The following is a 17,943-nucleotide window of genomic DNA, read 5'->3' as shown; positions in this document are numbered from 1 at the left end:
CTGCCTTAAACAAACACTGTCTCACAAAAATGAGACACAAAACAAGAAAATGCTAAAAAGAGATACAAGTCTGAAAACACCTCATCTAGTCTAAGTTCATCATTTGCCATAAGCTTTAGGGACAGATGCTTGTCTGTTTCAAATTGAAATAAACCCATGGAAGTCTACAAATCTATGTACTCCAACTGAAGATCTGTCCCTATAAATTAGTTTAAGTGTATTTAGATTTCAAGCCTAAAGATTCCCTGAGCCATTAAACATTACTTGCAACATTATCCCTTAAATCCAAGTCTTGTTTGCATCCACCAGATGCTTCTCAGCAGGCCAATGTACACAAGATAACCCAATGAGTATCTCTTAGTGGGAGTAGTGGGAAATCTCCCTTTTAGCAGAGTTTGCTTGAGTGTGTTCACCAGGATTCAAAATAAAAAAAATTGGATCATTTTGCTGCCCACATCTTAATATCAGATTTTTTGGGGGTTGTTTTTGTTCGTGGTTGTTTTGTGGGGTTTTTTTAACACATGCACAAGCAGTAATTACGGGTTTCCCACAATCAGAACTATGAATTTTACCTCCTTAACTAACAATCTGTATAAATTAATTTGCTGACTTTTTTTTTCATGGCTAGGAAGAGAATTGTTAAACAATCTCTTTTTCTTGTTGCAGCTAATTACACACAGAAATATCAAGTCACGCTAAATAAAAAGGAGACACAGTTTATTACTAGTTTCTAATGTGCCACAAAGAGAAGCAAACGAATTGGCTCTTTTGGGTACTATTAGTTCCACATAGTTAGACATTATAGTCTGATATATGTTACCCGCAGCAGCAAGTCAGAGAATAGTGATGTCTGTCCAGTCAGGAGGTAGATAATAGTCCTCCAGCCATACATATAGCCCTCATTTGGTCTCTTACAAAACAACCAGCTAAGATTGATGCCTTTCATCTGTCTTTGTGTCCCTAGCAGCATGCACTTACACGTATACAAATTGATCAACATAAAACAATGCTAGTACCAGCTGTCTTACTTTTTTTTTGTGTGCTGTTTAGCATTTTTCTCATAACTCCATGTAGTTAGGAAGTGATCTGCCACCAGTGCAATCACTATCAGTTTCGTCACTAGCTTCCATGATGCTAGCCAGGTCTGATACTAGTTACTTGGCTCTGCCCTATGTTTTCCATGGAACTATTAGAAACGTTTTTCTAGGATTAACTCAATTCACACTAAATGTGAATTTAACTGTTTCAAGCATCAAAAATCTGTTATTAAATATCTGAAGCCATTTTTTTGTCTGAAAGAGCATTCTTACCATGGAAGGATCACAAATCATTCTTTTTATCATGGTAAAGTAAGTTATGTGGTTTCCACAAAATACTATATCTAAGGAACTCCTTTGTAATTTGGACTTCAGCATTTCAAGTATACCTTAACCTGTCTATCAGTTGTCTGTCAGGCCTACCAGAACGGGAACACGTGGAGCTACTTCTGTTTTCCCCAGCTACACATTCTGACACTGCAGGCTACATTTCCATTCTATTAAATCTCCCACTGAACAATAATAAATCTTTCCTCTAAAACTTGAGATTTTTCTTTTCAGAGCCTGGGGAAATACTGTCATTCTTTGGCCATTGAAGTGTTTCATTAAAAAATGTGATATGAGGACAATGCACTTAGAGGTATTTTTTCTTCACCTCAATATACTGAAAAGATACATTATACTTAACGGTTCCTTGATGCATAATCTTTAAGAGCAGAAGATAAACAGTCTTCATATCTGATGAGAAATCTGCATTTAGGATTCAGCTGTGAATCCTGTTCTGCATTAGATCTTACTCATGTTCTCAGCATCACACCTAGCAGGAAAATGGCCCTGAGATCTCTCCAGAAAGTCAGAGTTTGGGGTGCAAGTACCAAAAGCCACTTATTCTGCAGCAGTTCCTGGAAGGCAGATAGATGCCTTTTGTCTAACTATTTTTACGGTATTTGTCAGACTATCCCACTTCCTCTGCAGTTTTTCTGTCTAGCAAAAATACCAGCTGGTTATTTCTGGTCACTCTTCTTTGACTAAGCACTGACTAATCTGCTTCTTCTAACTCTGAAGCAGAGCTTATCTGACCCTTTTCCTGCACATCCAGAGAAGAAAAGAATGGTAATGGGTCATACAGAAAGTCCGAAGAGATACTTAAAAGCTCTTTATGGTTCTCTGGAGAAGGCTGGTTTGCAAATGAAGGTTATTGTCTATTAAAAGTTATCTTGCCTCCCCCAATATCCAGACTTTTGGCCTCAGTCTTTACCAAAGACTTACGACAATCTTTATTTGAACATAATTAATTTGACCAGGTTGCACTACCCTTTAAATACAATGTATCAAAGTTTTCCAATCGTTCAACCTGAAAAACTTGACCAACTAACACTACAGTTGCTTGACAGGATACCAAAATCTATGAATGCATAATAGAGATCTGTAGACCCTTATCATTCAAGTACCATCCCTTCCATGGAAAAAAAAAACAAAACAAACAACCCAACCCCACTGTATTTTTACATATTTTTATTTTAGACTAGTATGTCTGTAATATTTTCAGTAAAGTACAGTAACAGATTGATGAAACCACAAACCCGCATTGTTTACAATGCATCGGAAATGCGCACCACTACAGTGAACAAGCACAGCTGTTTAACAGAGTATAATGGGGTTCTAGTACAGCGTATCACCTACAATGATAAATAACAATTTTTTCAAATTAAATAGTAGATTAATTTATCAAACTGCATTTTTCACAAGATCAGTATTAACTTGTCTTTTCTCAAAAAGTGTCATAGCATGTAACAAATAGGAGTATCTAGGACATAGGTTTAATGCTCTCGGTGGTGGTATTTTCAGAAACAAGTGTGTCCTTCAGTTAATACTGGGTTCTCAGCCTCAGAAGGGGCAGTGCCACCTATTCAAACAACATCACCCTCTGTTCTAATAGATTTTCTCTGCTACCACTCTGTATATAGCCACAGACTCTCAGATGCTCCCATTTCTCATCTAGCACTACCATTGCTTCACCAGTGTTGGCACGTGCGTCAGGCAACCAAAAGTATGTTTTACTGCAACATGGTATAGACCTGCTGGGAGTTATACTGCATCGTAAAGCAGCAGATATTATTTATGTGATTATTCCACTGTTAATAAGTTCCTCCTATAGTGCAGGCATACCAAAACAAGATGAGTCAACTGCAAATAGAATTCTGTACTGAAAAAGCATTAAAATATAACAAACTTCGACTTTTAGTGAAAAGAACTCAAGCACTGCTACTGAAAAATCACAGGGAGTAAGCACCAAGAAGTAAACAGCAAGCACTATCAACCTCCCCAGTAAAGCAAAAGTTATGTTATTAAAATTAAGTCAGGTACAAGTTTACATTTTGTTGTTTACATTTTGTTGTCTGCTAAGTTAAAACACATGAGTATTTTACAATTTCTGGCAGAAGAAAATCTAAAGAAAGGAAAGCCGTGTTCTGATTTTCATCACTTTCACTGCTGCCTGAGGAGTTTTGTTTTAATTCAGTACTGCTTCACAGCCTCAAAAACTTCAAACAATAAAGTGATACTGTACAATGAATATTAAACATCCATTTTCTTTCATTATTCTTAATTTTCAGCTCCAGATACAAAGAATTACAAGTTCATCTCTGCCAATAAGCAAAGAAGCGCATTTTTAAATTGGGAGAGCAGAGAAAAAATTACCTCATGATCTATGAAAATCAAATTCTACTAGTATATCAGGTATGCATAAAGAAATCTGCTAACACATTCGTGCCTGTGCACAAGAGGTAAGCTTGCAACAGCTGAGGTACTACTTTGTGGAACTGATACTACAGCGATTGATTGAAAATACATTTGACTTTTAAGACTGCAGTGATGTTCCTCCAAAGGACAGATGTCCATCCACTTACCTATGTGACATACCAAATAAAGCAAGAGCAGCAATTCAGACTTGTATTAGAGGATCATTTGAATTCAATTTTATACAGAAAAATACACACTTTTTTTATGGACAACAGTTAATACCAATTACATGCAATAAACCTAATATTCCTTTCTTTTCTAACTATTTTTGTCTACATTTAGCCAAGATACAAAGTTTTCATCCACTACAGGGTAGGGATGGCTGTAGGGCATGTCATTCCCACACCACCCAATTACTGCGAAGTTGTGTGCCTATAATCCTCCCCATTAAATTCTTCTTTGCCCATAAGCAAAATTCACCCTCTGTCTACATCTGTCTCTAATGGCACAGCATAACTCTCTCAGGGGTATGAGTAGGATCCATGACACCAGCCCAATTACTTAACACCGCCTAGTTATTTACCTTACTTATTTGTATATTGTACCTTGCAACACAACTGTATTGTCATAGCTGGAACCTCTGAATCATCAAATGCAAAGCTGCCTTTAATGGAATCCTAGTAGAGATCTGATGGCAAAACTGAAGACCAGATTTCAAATGTCTAAAATCTCTGGCTATAAAATGGGATGATCTTCTCTCATGAGAAGGGAATCAATACTTAGCACAAGGAATGATTAAATTCCAATTTTCTAATGCAAAAATACAACAGGCTCGTATGTTTTAAAAGTTAGCATTTAAATATAAACTCAGATGTTTTAATAAACTTCCACCAGTGCAATAATTTTTTAAGTTGTTTACTGTTCAAATACATAGACAGAGACCATTATATAGCCTGTTCTGGATTTCACAGACTTCTATCATCATTTTGCCTGCCAACTAAGGAAAAGACTTCATGACGTGTGAAGCACTGCAGATTTTAGACCTCTACTTCTGTTCAACAGCTATCAGTCTTGAACTTGACATCCATATGCTATTTTCTCCTCCCAAGAAAGTCACTTACAGTTTTGTATGCCTAAAAAAAGACAGGCCCTTACTGGCCTCTCATTTCATTTTCAGTGAATGAAAATTGCGTTTTGCTGTTGCTAAGTACAGACTGACCTATACAAAAGGCTATCTTTTTGCCAGTGCTGCACAGACAATGGATTTTTTTTGTCCTTTAGATGTTATGTATAAAATGGTTAGGACCAAACTCTGTTTTATACCGTAGTGATGGAGCTATAACGAGGACAATAGGGTTGCACAGGTGTCACCAGTATCAGAACTTTACCGTGGGAATTTAAGTTCTATATTTCATTAACACTTCTGTGAGACTACAGCCCTGAAGCATCTGTCTGTTTGTAACTGATGTAATTAAATGCCCTGAGAAATATGCAAAATGAGGGATCTTCATACTAACACACAGCAGCTCTATTCTGTATTTACTTGGGTTTAAGGGTCTGCATGATATTGTGACCTGAAATGTAACTTTCTGAATAAATGTAATGTGCTCTACTGCAAAAAAAACCCACAAACCTCTCAGGTCTTTAGGAATGAGAAACGCAATTCTGTGTAGCTCCTCCAAGAGAAAACACAAAAACCAAGACTTTTCATGTGGTCAGTGACCCTGGAGAATTCTGTTTAGGTACCCAGCTGAGACACTCTAAAACAGGCCTGAATTCTGAATGACCATCATTTTTCTGAAGTTCAGTGACCTTTAAAGAATGTTGAATTGGATATCCAAACTAAAGAGCCTCAGAACCATAAACCTTCACCTATATTCTTTAATAGTAGTAGTAGTAGTATTATACAAAGCTGTGCCCAGGATATACTAAGTACTGTGCAAACATAAGGGAAAACTTGCATATATTTGATTTTTCAATGGATCACTGGGAAAATGATATATTCATCAATAAATTAATATAGTCACTCCCCAAATCCCTTGTCCAAGTAGCATGCCTGAGATGAGGAGTGACAGATTACATCAATACATCCACATCCAAGCATCCAGAGGATAACACCTTCAACTGCTCAATGTCTGTCCCATATAACTCCATTTGCAGTGCACCAGAGTAGCATAATAGGGTAGGAGAATAAGCAGTTATGTCCTATAGCTAACCAAAATGAGATTTTATGGCTCAATTTAGTCATTCCAATGAAGAAAGTGGACCTGGATCCATACTTTCTAAGGCTTGTTGGCATTTGAATCTGTTAGAGAATCTGAAATGGGATGAAACTTTAATCTAAAAGCAAGCTCTACCCTGAAATTTTTAAGTGTATGGACCCTGCATTTCAAACAAAATGCCTCTCTAATCCCAGTATGTGGAAACTCACTTTAACAAGTTATTTTTCAGTAACTCATTTGGAAACACAGATGATTTTGTATACAAAATCAGAGTGTCAGTTTCTTTGTGTTTACTTGTAATATCTTATCCGTGGGCCAATAGCTAAGCCTATAAAATACTGCCACTTACAGAATTGTATCTACTAAGTTTCCATCCGAGATACTATACAGATTAATAGAATTACAGAATCATTTAGGTTGAAAGACCTTTATCATCAAGCCCAACCATTTAGGTAGCACTGCCAAGTCCACCACTAAACCACGTCCCTCAGCACCACATCTACACATCTTTTAAATACCTCTAGGGATGGTGACTCCACCACTTCCCCGGGCAGCCTGTTCCAATGCTTGACAACCCTTTCAGTGAAAATTTTTTTCCTAATATCCAATCTAAACCTCCCCTGGCACAGCTTGAGGCCATTTCCTGTTGTCCTCTCACTTGTCACTTGGTAGAAGAGACCAATCCCCACCTTCCTACAGCCTCCGTTCAGGCAGCTGTAGAGAGCAATAAGGCCTCCCCTCAGCCTCCTCTTCTCCAGGCTGAACAACCCCAGTTCCCTCAGGCGCTCCTCAGAAGACTTGTTCTCCACACCCCTCAGCAGCTTCACTGCCCGTCTCTGGACTCATTCCAGAATCAAAATGTCTTTTTTGTAGTGAGTGAAATTCTCCTTCTCAAAATAACAATGCATATTTACTACACCAGATACCAGGATAGGACCCCAAATCACGGACCTATTGGTTGCACTCAAGTTTTCAGTTATTTCTATGAAGTTAAACCCTTAAATATGTCCGTGGTGACTTAAACGGAGTGATCTCTAAAGAAACCATGAGGACAGATTTCATAACCTGCCTGCTATTTCCCCAGCATTTTGCTAATAGCCCAGCATCAACCCTTCCCATGATGAATGAGCGTACAGGGCCTACTCAGGCATGCTCTGACCACACTGGGACGGGCTGTCTGCAAGTTCCATCTCAACGGCTGCCTCACGAAAGCCCTTTACAAAGCTTACATTTACAAAGGCATACATTCTAGATTTTTACCCAATCTTTGACTACAAAAAGAGCTTTTAGTGCAGAATTTGGTCTATACATTGTTTTGATATATTGATATAACTACTCCATTCACCATGAAACTATTTTAGCTAATCAAGTCAGGAAGATGAATGAACAAACTACATTCTGTGAATCACAAGTCTACACTGGACAAGAAATACCAGATAGAATGAGGGTTTGTTTTCCGTTTTGACAATACTATCACAGATTAGCTGCTTGAGCAGAAATCACACTGTAATAGCAAAAGCTATATTTGCATACTTTTCAAAATTATGTTTTAGTAACATAAGTGTCAAGAAACTATGAATAATGGGTTTCAAAACACCAGAATTCCATTCCACTGTAACAGTCCCTTGTCCTCTATTATGACTCTGAAACTACTCAGTATGAACCTACAATACTGCAGCTACAGAAAGAAGTTATAGTTGTTATGAAATGATTTAGACTGCAGCCTTATACTACACACACATATGTTCCAAAAAATGTTCATATTATGTTGTCATTCTTTTCTTACATTATTATAAAGCAGAAACAAACAATTGTATTAAAATTATTATTCCAGTACATACTTGGGGTGCTGAGGAATACATTAATGTTCATTTTAGTAATTTTTATCATGCCCAGTCTCAGTTTATTACTATGTATTTATAAAAATGTAACTCCACTCTTGATAAGAATTCTACAAGCATACATATTTCACACAGCATTGAAATGAAAAGTGAAATGAACTTATTCCTCAGGCTTTGCTCAGTATCTGACCATTAAAGTATTGCACAAAACCACAAATGTCAGAATATGCATAACTGATTCTAAGTGAGCCTAACTTTCAGTTGCTAAAGATGATACCATAATACCATAGGGCTCCACTGACCTCAAGGATCTTAGAAAGTTAATTCTCTGAAGATTTTACTGGCGCCTTGTACAACTATATGCTGGAAAGCAACACCTTCAACAGCATCCCATGCCAATGAGACCACAATCATTACCACAGAGTGCAGGAGCTGTATTTACAGACAGCAACTGAAGGTTCCAAATGTTCTTTTACAAGTTCAGCACTTCTGTAGTAAAATTCAGCATATTAAGTGCACAATACTAAGTGATCTGTTCTTACAGCTAAAGCAAAATCTGGTTTTGTGGTTTGTGTATGTCCTACTTCTCCATATTAGTGAATGAAAGATGACAATTTCATTTTCCCTTAAGCAGCCGTCCTGCTCTATATCCAGCCTACCCTAGTTTAGACTTCCAAGCCTAAAGAGACCAAATTCACTTTGATGTATACATCAGCATTTCACCTTCTGCATTCCAATATTTCGGGCCACAAAACAGCCCATCACAGAGAGAATACATACTATACACCTGTTATGTAGCAAATGTACAACGTATATAGGCATATCATAATTTGAATTTATACACTTTTATAACACACTATACACAGGTTCTTTTTAATAGTAAGTCTAACACAGAGTTCAGACCAATGGATCTTACGCCTCATGTGCCATGGATCATTACCTAATAAAGAAACTACTTTATGCGTTCAGATCAAAGTAAGATTCATCAATCTCTTGCAATATAACCAAGCAAAAGTTCAGCTGGGGCATCATCATAATGATCAAAATCATCAAAATACCTCATACCTGTCAAGATAAACCATTCCAATTTACTCTAATGCTGGAAAAATATAGCTTTGGAAGTAGACTGACTAGTTTGAAAGGAAGGATGATTATCAAGCTGCAGCACTCAAGGGAGGGGGCAGACCATAAAAAAGGAAGTCTAGTTACAAACACTGGGTTGGAAAAGGAGGCTCCTAAATCACTTCCCCACTCTCCAGGCAGACCATGCACACGTGTATCACTCCCCTTAGTATTTTTCTTATCCTCCATGTCCTTCATTTCTTCAACGACAGTTATCAACTAATGTCAGTTCCCTGGCCTGATATCTTTACATATTGTGTGCTGCTGCAAAAGCAGCACCATAAGATACACTTGCAAGAAAATATTTTGAAGCATATAAGAGGATAAAACAGAAATTTGCAGGAAGAATTTCTAGGGGAATCAGCAAGAGTAGTGAGAATACAGTCAGCGTAGCCTGACAATTAGCACAGCAGGTCCCCCATTTTTCACTGAAATGGAACATCAGGGCTGTATTGCTAACACTTTACTATTACAGACAAGAGGTAAAACAGAAATGGGATGCTTTAAATAGTAGGTGTTTGCAAAGAATTGGCAGTGTCAGACACCTCAAAGTGACAACTAGTCATTTATATCAAACAAGTGGCAAACTCTGGTCACCTGGCATGTCTCCCAAAACATGGATTTGGCTAGAAGAACCTGCTAAAAGGACGGCACAAAGGAAGAGAGCAGACAATAAGAGACGATAAACTGAGTAGAACTGCTGAAATTGCACAGCGGAGCAGTGTTTCTAGAAGAATGTATTTTCCTCAAAGATTAAAAAGTTATAATACTAAGCATATCAAAAGCCCTGGCAATGCTTTTGTGGCATGTAAGTTATCTGTCAACTGTCAATTAAGAGTTTGTCTATACAGATTTAATACTTATCTGTGTGCTGCTTCCTCTTTTGTTCTTTATAAATTTAGCCCCTTCAAACCACTAGGAAAAATACATTTCAAAGACACCTAACTAGTCCAGTACTAACAGCTGATTTCAGTAGTTCAATACCTATCCACTCCAGCCGAGTATGCAGTCATTGTATATCCAGGCAGGGACTACCTTCTCTGCTGTTTTTTTGTAGGCTTTCTAAACACTGCCAAAATGCCACAAATAAGGAAAACAGAAAACAAAAGCTTTCAGATAGCCTTACCCTTTAAGACCCTTTAAAAGAAATGGAGTGTTTTAGTTATCCATTTTATACTTATGTCTTGCAGCTCTGACAAATGAAAATGTAAAATAAAATGAAGCCATTTCTCAATAGTCCCTAAAATCATATTGTTAATAGGTAACAAAATTATTCTATAACATAGTACTTACTTTTATGTTGCTTCAGTAGCAAAGGCAGACTATTGCATTTTCATGACGCAGAACAAACTGGAAACTCAGATGTCCTGCTTTCTTGTATACATTAAAATTCTTTACAGTGTTAGATTCTCCTTTTAAGTGTTCCTTCTCTTTGCTCTTCTTTTTGAATAAAGTTATTGTACCTGTGTTTCTATATAAATCGCTCCAAGTAGTGTACGTTGAGTTTTCAAAGACCATTTGGTCAGATTCTAATAATCTCTCCTGGGAGCTGACACCAACTTCCAGCAGCAGGTTGTACGCTGCAGATTAGAATAATAAAACACATGCTGCTGCAGCTTCAAAAAAAATGCAAGTCTGTCTTTATCAAGCTGAAGAATAATGTTTTGAGACATCTTAGATGTCTTGTCTCCTAGACAGAGCTTTCCTTTTGTTTATATAAACATGTAAATCCATCATTTCTGTTTTTTAATTCTTTTAAACAGAGAATGCGCCATTGCAAAGATTCTGTTTCAGATTCCACATTTCTTTTTGTCCTTACAGTAATGCAGTGTTACCTAATTGACCAAGATAGAAAGCTGGTATTTTACAAATTTGCATTGAATTAAAATATATGTTTATTTACACAATGTAGTATTTTTTCCTGTTTTGAAATAAAATAAATATATTTCATTTTTTCCATATAAAAGTGGTTCGGGTTTGGGTTTTTTTCAAATTCTTTGTGTAAAGGTAAACTAGACAAATGTCTTGAAACTTAAAGAAAAAACACTGGCTTAAAAAGAAACTGGTATTTCTCCTCCAGATTAGCATTGTGTTAGGGTCATCTGTCTGTGTAATAAAGATAAATTTTATATTTCTCCCTTAGAATTCACTATTCTTTATTATAGCATTCCCACTACAAATCCCAGGTGGATTAAGACTTGTCATATTTGACGTCTTTGGTTAAAGACATCCACTGCATAATGATTTTTACACTATACTGTAAAATGAACAGTTCCACATGCATACATGCTAACAGGAATCAACGTCTCCTGTTTCTTTCTCTGACCTTCAACAACCCTATCCTCTGCAGAAAAAAAACAGTTTTACTAATTTATAAGCACCATGCAGACGCAAGCAGTCTAGAGAGAAACCTCTTTAGCAGTTGTGAAGAAAAAAACATGAGAAAGCTTCCACAAAAGACAGAAATTCTGAGAGCCCAAGGAAAAGAAAAGAAAAAGGAAGAGGCATGAAGATTTAAAATATTCCCAATACTCACTGAAAGCAGCCACTGCAAGCGCCAGTGTGACAATAATGGAGACCCAGGAAACCCACAATGCCTTCTTTCTGTAGCTTTGAGCTTCATGAGGTTTTAGCCTTGTACTGCTTTCTAGCAAACCTGATAAGCAATAAGCAGAGAGGGTATGAACAATACATTGTTCCTTTTAAAAACACAGCTGTGCTAGCTCAGACCTAGATCACATATTTACATTCTGTATTACCTATAGAATCAATACAGAATCAAATCCTGCTCACATTATTAAGGTTAAGTGAATGAAGCCACCAGAAACACATGAGTAAGCAAGGAGAGCACACAGAAGTTTTGATTTCACATAGGAAGACCCACACATCAGTCACTTCGAAAAAGCACTGCAATTGTAGGGCAGTTACGGAAATTCACATCACTTTGGTTTTCCACCTGTACATCTACACAAGAAAGGGCTCGGTCCTATACTCACTCAGATCAAAACTCATTTCAGAACTTCAGGATCCTGAACATAATTAACATAGGAGAAAAACTTGTGCTCACCAGTCTCTGCAAAACAACCTACCGATGCACAGGAATTACGGCACATATTGAGCATAGAAGTAGAAGCAGATGTACTTTAAAATCAAAGCTATCACAGCTGAAAAAAAACTCTTGAAGCATTATGTCCTTCATGTGAGGCAAGAATACATCCCCATCTAGAACTAACTGAAGAACTAATTCTGTCTTTATTGCAAACAGCACAGAAGTCTGTTGAACACAAGGGAATGGGATTGCTTTCTCTTTTTTGATGCTTTCAATTTGTAGAAGTCTTTTCTCCATTCATCTTAAAACACAGTGAAGAATTCAGGTTAAAAATAAAGAAAACAACAACATTCTTTGGTTTTCATTCTCCCAGTCTGAGTCTTAAGTCACTTTTACAATGCATTCAGAATGTAATATGTTTGCCTTCCATATATCCCATCCACATTCTTTTGTGCTTAATACATGCATTTAATTTGAAACATACATTCTTTTTCACCAGCAAGTTCCGGCTCAAATCTGCTTAACTAGTGAGAATACCTGATGGTTTTTAACTTTCTTAATGAATTACTCCAGAACATGCGGGTGGTTCCTATTAGATGATGATCACTTTTCAGAGGGACTTGCCTGCACTGAATGCATTGACCTGCAGCACTGGCACAACCTTTCAGTAGCTGGTCTAATGTCTTAGACAAAGGGTTGGGAACAGGGGCTCTGTCAGACTCAGCAGCAGATTAAAACATAACAGCTGAAGCTGTTACTATCCTCACCTTCCCCGCTTTCCTCTCGGATGACTATTACCACTTTCAAGGCAGGGACACTTGATCTAGTTATCGGTGTACTCCTGAACCCACACCATGTTTCACCAAGTTTATTAACGTTAACAGATAATAATTTCAACTGACTGTAATACACTGGCTGAAAACTGCAATGGTTTTTGAATCAATTCAGAAGTGAATCAGACATCCCTGCCTCAGGGGCAGCAATGTGTCAGCAGTGGGGCAGGCATCCAGGGGTGGTAACAATTTGAGCCACCAGATTTTATTGTGCCACTTGAAGTCTGTCAAAATTACTGGTTCTAATCCTAGCATAATTGGTGGGATTCATGCTGTCTTGGAAAGATTCTTCATGCTTTTTTCACCTCAATTACAATAAAGCAGAGTTTCTTTACGGTAGTTCAGAAAACCACTGTGAGAATTTCATGCTTGTACCATGTTTTTAGAAAATTTAAAATATTACCTCACTTTTGTGCTACACACTCGCCTCTTCATGAACGGAAAAGAATTTGAAAACTTGCAATGCAGGAGAATTACTAGGTCCTATATTGAAATGATAGCTGTTTCTTATTATGTGCATTCTTTGTCTATTTAATACATGAAAATACCAGATGACAATTCTGAAAGATTTGAGTCTTTTACCGATAGTACTGCACAGCTATTTCTCACATAGCCCACTTTAATTTGTGTGAAGAAATTTTTTTTTCCCCCCAATGTTTGGCCTATCTTCTGCCACTACATATAATGATGCACAGTTTGATTGCTGTCTGATATGAGGTAATTTAACAACACATCTTGAAAGGACAGATTTCTACTAACATAACCATAGTGAAAACACATCTTCTCCCATTTTGTGTGTTCGCCCCTCCTGCCCCCTCCACAAACCAAGGATTTTAAATCACGGCCCAAATCTTGTTGAAACGTACAGCAAAGTAGGTTTTCTTAGTCAATTTTGATTATCAATATTTCAAACCTCAAATAAACATGGATCAGAATGACAGACATCCCCACCTGTTTCTTTCTTTAACAGCATCCTATAATTATGGCTACAGCTCACTATTACCTGGGAACTCCAACACACACAGTTGATACTTACAAATCAAGTATTCTAATTAAATTGAGAAATGAATAATAAGCCCCACAGCTAGCTGTGCTTAATAATGCAGCACTGCTGATTATTATTCACATGTCAAGCACGTGTCCAGTATGACAGAGACTGCAATCCTTATAAAACTGAACCACTTCTGCTCTGTGTGTGTCTTTCTCGCTCTCTCTCAAAATGGCTGGCATATTCTAGCTGTCAGAGATGTGATCCCTTCCTTCCTAAAATAATTCAAATAATTTTTTTGTATTTACAGTTTTCATCATGGAGAAAGATCATATTATTCTTACGAGTGTCCTAAGGGACGGCACATCAAAATACGAACTCATTCACATGACTACCAAGCCCACAGCATAAAAATTATTTAGAAGCTCATTAATTTACACCCAACACCACAATTCACAAGGTAAACCTCCGTATTTTTTCCACTGTCTCTAAGAAAACAAGTTTTAAGCATACACAGGAGGCTGAAAGATAATCTTTCAGTATGACCTGCATTGCTACAAAAATAAAAGGCTAGCATCTTCTGATAAAATTTCTCTGCCCTGAAATTAACACACTGAATAATTTTATTGCCACTAATTTATTTAACACATAGATATCCTTATGGTAAAGAAAAGATGATGAGCTGGTGAAATCCACTGGATTTTTACTTTATCTTTCAGTACCTTCATATATTAACAGATTTTCTTCACATAAAAAAAATCAGAAGGAGAAAAAACCTGCCTAACAGTTGCAGAACACAAGCTTGGCATATTTGTGAAGTGATTCTAGGATATTCTTTACCATATGCTGACTTACCAGAAGTACTTTTCTATTTGGCTAAGGGATCATTTTAAAATGTCAAGCTAGAATTTTTGTAAGAGATAAGGCTAATAGAAAAATTGTTCACCTAAGATGTTAATTTAAGGACCGCATCCACAAAATTATCACTGATTTTTGATATGGCTCTTAAAGAGCAAATATCTCGTTCCAAAATTTAGGGTTAGTTTTTATTTTTAGCAAACACGGAAGTATCATCTCTATAACTGGATCTGCTATGATTCATTGGAAAGGATCATAAGAAAAAGTACAATCTAAAAGGACAGACTGTAACAATTTCAACAGGGACAACCTGCAAAAAGCATACCAGATTTTCCTCTACAATGCCTGGGAATTATCCTGGTAGATGGAATCAGTGACTATAGGAAAGGCTAAACGAAAGCTACTGCAAGGGCCATAAAAAGAGTGTGAAGGCAGAGAAGGAAATAAAATCAGCAGCTTTAGTCTCATCTCTCTCCTAGAAAGAGATATGGTTAGCTACAACAGACACCCTATTTTCGGAATTACCCTTAATACCAAAAGGGCCAGCTTTCATCTTTAGCTCTGTCATACTGGGCACAAATTAAAAAATTTCTGTAATCAAGCTTCCAAGTTTGAACCATAATCAAAATTCCCAATTCCCGTTATTTAAAAGAGAACTGAAGCCTCAAATTCCCTCAGTCATAATGTCTGTCCTCTGCCATCGGTGGTGACAGCAAGAGTACCCCTGGAAAAAAGGCTGTCCCCAGCCCCGACATGACTGAAACCTGCCAGAGACAATGGTGACCGCTCTTTGCCTTTACTCCTCTACTTCGTATCTAGGATTTATGAGCAAGCATGGGCATTTGGAAAGCTGGGGGAAGAACGGGAGATGCAATGGTAACGTGTAGGATGGGATGAAGACGGAGAACACAAAAGGGACTCCAGGATGCTGAAAGCAAAAAGAGAAAGGAAGAAAAAGCAACAGAGAGGCTAAGGAAAATCATGAAATAAAAATTCAGACAAATCGTGAGGAAGAGGAGTCTGGCAGCGTTAAGGACAGGGCAATGAGGAGGGTTAAAATGGCAGCTGCCTTTATGGGCAGCAGGTCAGCGAGCGCCTCACAGATGACCGAGAAAGGTGTGCTTCGTATTTGAGAGTAACACGGTTTGAAAGCAGGCACCTTTCCAGTCCTGCTCAGATATTTAGGCAAATAATACAAAACGAGTGATGCGCCAGGGGAAGGGAAACGAGGAGTCAGGTAAGAGCCCTGACCCCGCTGCCCAGCCGGGGTTGTGGCGGACCACTGCAGCCCCTACTCGGAAGGCTGCTGTCGCAAGCCCCGCCGGCAGGTAACCTCACCGGCCTCCCTCCCTCCTTCCCTCCCTTCAGCGGCGAGAAAACCTTCGGCACCGCCGGCCCCTCCCGGGAACCCCCAGGGCCCCCCGCCGCCACCTGCGCCCCTCGCCTGTGGAGCGGGAGCGGCGCCATGTGCCGCCGGCAGCCGTTCCCCCGCCAGGCCGGCAAGTTTCCGGGCGAAGTGGGAACAGCCACGAACAGAGTTTATAAAAAAATATTTTAAAGCTGTTGCGGGGTGCTGGCACGAGAACTAAAACGGGGAAAAGCTTCGAGGGCGGCGCGGGGAGGTGGGGGGGGGGGGGGGGGATGTTAAGCGAGTGCCGGCGGCGGGCTGAGGGGAGGCGGCGGGGGGCGCTGAGACGGCGGCAGGGCGGGAGCGGGGCCTGCAGGCCCGCTTGGGAGTCCGGGGGGGGTCGAGGGCAGAGCAGCGGGGGTCGAGAGGACAGCGGGGCGCTGAGAAGCGCGGCGGGCGGCTGCGGGCAGAGCGCTGCTGGTGGGGGCAGTTAGAAGCCGGTGCGGAGCTGCCAGGGCTGACAGGAGAGGGGGCGGGAAGGGCTGCTGTGGCGGAATGAGGAGAGCAGGGTTCCGGGAGAGCGAGGTGGGAGGGTGTTGTGGGGAAGGTGGAGGAGAAGCTGTCGGGGCTGAGTGTCCGGCGTTTCGAGTCGGAGGGGAGGTGATGGGGCATGCCAGAGGCGGGCAGCGTGCGGAGCGAGGGACGGACGGGCGCTCACCTCTGTCCTCCAGCCCCTCGCTGAACTGCCCGCTCTCCCCGATCCGCAGCTGCTCCTGCTGCTGCTCCCGAGGGGGCACCGGCGGGCTGGCCCCGGGGGGCTGCACGATGGCGGGGTCCGGAGTGGCGTCCAGGGGGGCAGCGGAGGGCTCCATGTCTTGCGGGGCGGCGGGAAGCGGCTGGCGACTGTGGCAGCGAAGCGAGGAGCGAGCGGAGCATCCAGCCCGGGTGCGAGCCCGGGGAGAAGGAGGAGACTCCGGCTCAGAGCATCAGGGAGACGGGGACAGGCAGCAAACAAACTCCTCCGGTTGCTCACCGCCAGCCGCTCCCCGCGGCCGCCTCATCACTAACCTCGCCGGCGGCGGAGGGGAGGGGTGGGCAGGTGGGAGAGCGGTGCCGCCTCCCCGCGCTGCCCTTCCCCTCCCCGCCCCGGGGAGCACCTCCGGCGGCGGGAGCGGCCCCTGGCCCCGCAGCGAGGCGGGGGGGAGCGGCAGCAGGGGCCGGGCGGCAGCTCGCCCCCGTGCGGAGCGGCCTGTGAGGGTGAGGAGAGGTGGGCGGGAAGGGCTCTGGTGAGTCGCTCTCGGGGAAGCTCCTCGTCCTCGAGAGCCCGCAGGCAACCTGCGAAAGGTGCGGCAGGACCTTGGGCTTGAGGTGCGTCCCCGGGGCCGGCCGAGGGAGCGGGAGACCTGTCAGGCTCCCCTCGCCATGGCGGGCTCTGCCTTTCTCCTCCTCCGCCTCCCTACCGACTGTTTCAGGGGGAAGAGTTGTCCAGTGGCTCGGAGCCCTGGTGCAGCAGAGCGAGAGGCGAATGCCTCACGCTGCTCCCGAGGGCAGCGGGTGCTGGCCCTGAGGTGCGAGGCCCCGGCCACCTCGCCTCCCCTCACACAGGTAAAACTCGGCCCTCCCCTTCGCCGGGGGATTTGGTCATTCTCCATCCACCCCTTTTTGAGGATCAGAGCTGAATCGACACACACACACACCTGTCAGCCACCCCCAGCACTGATGTTTTGTTACGCCGACGGTTGGTTTTACCCGTGTTAGCCTAAAAACTGGCCTAGAGCATACAGCAGTCTCATGCTGAAGCATGAGATTAGAGCTGGAGACTTGCTGGCATTCAGGGCTGTTCTTGGTTCACTCACCTACTCGTCCTAGGGCTGCAGAAAAACATAGGGGAAAAAATGAAAAC

The 17,943-nt window shown here is 41.0% G+C and overlaps 1 protein-coding gene across 1 annotated transcript in view; it reads right to left on the bottom strand.

Annotated features, from left to right (window-relative positions):
- TMEM163 (transmembrane protein 163) overlaps positions 1-16,912 on the bottom strand; it is a 99,649-nt gene extending 82,737 nt beyond the window's left edge. Inside the window, exons 1-2 of the mRNA XM_054209707.1 lie at positions 16,759-16,912; positions 11,501-11,620 (exon numbers count right to left, since the gene is read on the bottom strand). Coding sequence (XP_054065682.1) covers positions 11,501-11,620; positions 16,759-16,912 — 274 coding nt within the window. The remainder of the gene's footprint in view (positions 1-11,500; positions 11,621-16,758) is intronic.
- Between the last annotated feature and the right edge of the window lie 1,031 nt (positions 16,913-17,943).

The sequence above is a fragment of the Rissa tridactyla genome, chromosome 7 (assembly GCF_028500815.1).
Source record: "Rissa tridactyla isolate bRisTri1 chromosome 7, bRisTri1.patW.cur.20221130, whole genome shotgun sequence".
Classification (NCBI taxonomy): domain Eukaryota; kingdom Metazoa; phylum Chordata; class Aves; order Charadriiformes; family Laridae; genus Rissa; species Rissa tridactyla.
This window is presented reverse-complemented; position numbering and strand designations above follow the sequence as displayed.